General features: G+C 43.9%; 1 protein-coding gene across 1 annotated transcript in view; it reads left to right on the forward strand.

Moving 5' to 3' along the window:
- The first annotated feature begins 762 nt into the window (after positions 1–762).
- USP14 (ubiquitin specific peptidase 14) overlaps positions 763–3881 on the forward strand; it is a 19760-nt gene continuing 16641 nt past the window's right edge. The window contains exons 1-2 of the mRNA XM_044424250.1: positions 763–943; positions 3243–3401. Coding sequence (XP_044280185.1) covers positions 928–943; positions 3243–3401 — 175 coding nt within the window. The 5' untranslated portion in view covers positions 763–927. The remainder of the gene's footprint in view (positions 944–3242; positions 3402–3881) is intronic.

Consider the following 3881-nt stretch of genomic DNA (forward strand, 5'->3'; position numbering starts at 1 on the left):
GCAATCCTGTACAGTAAAGCCCATTTGAAATATCCGTATTTGGGAACTGGGCAGATGAAAGAGAGATATGTTATCCTATACAGCATAGGATTGGCTCTCTAGGATTCTGGGACCATTTTGGAAAGTGCTTGCCTGCTGGCCAGCCCAAGGTACTCTGCTGCCTGACATCCCTTGATGCCTTTTCGTGAAACTTAAGAAAACTACGGTGGCCTTGTCACTCTGCCCAATGGTAGAACTGCCCTGCAAGCCTCTGGATTATGAGAAGTTGTCTCCTAGCTTATTTAGATGGCTAAATGGCCTATTTAGGCCATTTTAATCCAAAATATGAGGCAGCAAATTTTGGAAGGCTACTTGAGTTAGCAACAAGTGTTACTTCACTTCCTTTAAAATGCAGCCAGGCTGCCCTTCGCAACCTGACGCCCTCCAAATGTATAGGACTGCAACTCCCATAATTCCCAGCCAGCATGGCTAGAATTGTAGTCCAACACACCTGGACGGCTCCTGCATTTGCCGCTCCTCGCCACTTTCTCTGAAAAATTCCCTGAACTTTTGCCTCTAAGTTCTCTCCTGACTGCACTGGCGCCGGAATCCAGGGTGTGGAATTCAGCGAAGGGAAGCTAAGCTACCTCTGAACGGACAAAGACCGCCTTCCGCAGCAGGAGAGCTACAGCTTCCGCAGCTACGTGAGAAGCATGAGCGCTCTCGGCTTCCTTCGATACGGCGGGCGGCAAGGGGGCGCCGCTTCCGGAGTTGCGCGCGCACCCTGTCCCGCTTGCAGCGTCATCCTGAGGGGCTGGTTTGAATGAGACCCCGAGGGAGGGAAGTGCCGCGGCAGCAGAGCTCTTTCTCGCGTCCTCCGTCTTGAGCCGCCTCCGCCCCTCGCCTACCGTCTCCACGCCTTCCGCCCAGTTCGCCTCCTCGACCGCCATGCCACTTTTCACAGGTGAGCCAGGCCTGTCTGCCTGTGTTTTCGTCACAGAAGGGCCTGGTTTGGCTTCTTCTTAGGCCCGAGCGGGCTAAACGGAGGGGTCGCCGGCGCTTCCCTCCTGCTCACCGGTGCGGCACAGGGTTGTGGGAAGGGAGTGGCCAAGGAAACTCCCGCCGCATGTGAGCCGGTGATGGGTTTTTCCGAAATGCTGATGGGTTTGGGTGTCTGGGTGGCGTATTGAATTCATACCGGCCTGGAAATCAGGAGTCTGGTGGAGAAAGCTGCTTGTCCGTATGGAGAGAATGGATCTTGCATGTGTTGTAGGGGGAGGTTCTTGTGTGTCAGAAAGAAAAGGACAAAACAGGGCCGCTTATCGCTCGTAGGGGCCTGTGGGACTCCACATGGAAAGCGGTGTCGAAGCTCAGGAGGCCTATCCACTGTAGATCTTTAGCCTTATCGAGGTCAGGACCCTATTTATGCCAAACCTGCAATATGAGATCCCCTTTAAGGAGTTGCCTACATGTGGTGGTTTGATGCAAAGGAAAATAGTAGCAGGTATTCCGTGTCTTTAACAATTGTGTAAAAGATAGGATTTTGGAAGCTGCAGCTTGTAATGCAGCAGTGATGAAATTTTTGCTTCCTAAAATTGCTTTAGCTGTACAACTGTTGGGACAGGAACCCGTGGGCCGCTTCTGATCCAGTGGCTCTCTTTTTATCTTTATCTATTAGAAACAGAACCTTAACAAATAAAAATGGTAACAGTGGTGTTGATTCTGATGTACTTGTGAACCCCAACCAGCCAGTAAAACATTAGTGGTTCAGACTAGAATGAGTGTCTCAACCTGTGTTAAATAGAAAAATCCTATATGTGAGCAAAGAAGGTCACAGTGTTGCTAGGACCTACAGATTTAATACTATTCATATGTTAGATCTTGTACAGGGTAAGCTAAAATGGTAATGTCAGAGAGCATTTTGAGGACATAGTTGACTAAGACAGTTACGATGACAGTTCAAGGCTTGATGATGAATACTGGGTAAGATGTGATGGAATTAATCAAAACAGAACTAAGAGAAGCTGCAATGCTTAAATAAACAATATTGGCAGTTTTAAACTTGTGAATGTAACAGGGAGACACTGATTGCTGTTGCTGTCATTTCCTGCTTACTGTGGTCAACTGGTAGGTCACTGTGTGAACAGCATACTGAACTAGATGAACACTTGGTCTCATCCAACGTGGCTCTTCTCAGCATTCTTATGAGTGTCAACTAAAGGGAGAACATTGTAAGAAAAGTAGCATATTGAACACTTGTGTGACATTATTCCCATTGCTAGGAAAGTGGGTGGTTTCCATGCAGGTACACCTGAATCAAAAACTAGCATAGGAAGAGAACATGAGTGAGCCCTTGCAGGTGGAATAATATTCAAAATATTCAGGAATAACACAGATGTTATGGTGGCCCTTCTGCTGTCCCCCCACCAGCAGAGACAGAGGACTGCTCATGCAATACTGCTATGACATTGCATACAAATGTTGGTTCAGGGAGCTGTATGCCAGGAAAGAGTTCTCAGACGTAAGTCTGCTTCTACCTTAAGTAAAGACACTGCTAAAATGGTAGTTATTGATAGAGCCAGCTCTGGAGCTTAGGGAGAGTTAGAGCATTTACCTTGCTCAAGCTGGAAATCGCTGTAGATAGTTGGTAGACATAGTGATAGAGGTCAGAGAGGGGAGGCTAAAATCACACTCCCTGCATCTACCCTGTGTTGTTTTCCCTCTGAAATTGGCTAGGATTTTGTGTGTAACCAAACATTGATTTCATGGATGCTCACAGGAAATAATGGGACATGTCAGTCTGGTCTGTGAAATGTGGAACATTCAACAGTGTAAACAAAGGGTCTTTACTCCTATTGGATGTCATCCATGGACAGGATACAGTTTGGTCTTCAGCTCCTTGCTTTTAATGTTAAGGTATACTAGCTGATTTTATACTGTCAAATTTAGTTTTAATTGGCGTTATTTAAATGATTAATTAGTCTTGCTCACTAAGAGTCCTTGTCATAGAAGGTCCTGCAAATTTCTTTGGGCTTGATTGCAAAATATGAAACAAACCCATGCATTGCAATATTTCACTGGCCTTGCATTACTTTTCAGTGTCAGATTCGTCAGAGCACACATTGCATTTTCTATCAGTAATTAAAACATTGAAGTATTATATTTAAATTGAAGTTGACCCAAGTCCTTACTGAAGCTTGCAATTTTCATTACTAATATTTTGCTCAGTTATTTACTTGAATCATCCTTTTTTGTTGTTGCAGTTAATGTAAAATGGGGCAAGGAGAAATTTGATGCTGTCGAGCTAAATACTGATGAACCACCAATGGTATTCAAAGCTCAGCTATTTGCTTTAACTGGTGTTCAGCCTGACAGACAGAAAGTGATGGTGAAAGGTGGGACTTTAAAGGTAAAGTTTGAAAATTATTTTACCACACTTCCATTTCATACATTAAGGTTCAGTCCTATACATGTAGGACTTTTCTGTCTAAACAACTTTGTGCATGACTTAGTCAAGTATGCAGGCTGGGATAGGGCAAACTGTAGGACTTTTCTGTCTAAACATGCATAGGATTTTATCCTTAATCTGTTGGTGACATTCTGATCTGTAGAGAAAGTATCATTATAGGGATTGTGGCATATAGGTAGGAAAGCTGCTCAAATTTAGCAGCTCCCTTCCCTTTTGCTGAGAGTGGTATATAACAGCTTTAAATAAGTTAATAGATAAGCACCAAATATTATTTTTTATTTCTATATAACTTAGTACTTCTTTCTATATACCCATTTATCAGGGCAACTTAATTCATGGCTACATGCTTGCTAATATTTTGCCTTGGATGTTTTAATGGCTTTTAGAACTGCTGAGTCATTATAATAGTTTTTGCAAACTGCTTATATTTATT

Source organism: Varanus komodoensis, unplaced genomic scaffold, assembly GCF_004798865.1.
Source record: "Varanus komodoensis strain SLA01 unplaced genomic scaffold, ASM479886v1 scaffold14_1, whole genome shotgun sequence".
NCBI lineage: Eukaryota > Metazoa > Chordata > Lepidosauria > Squamata > Varanidae > Varanus > Varanus komodoensis.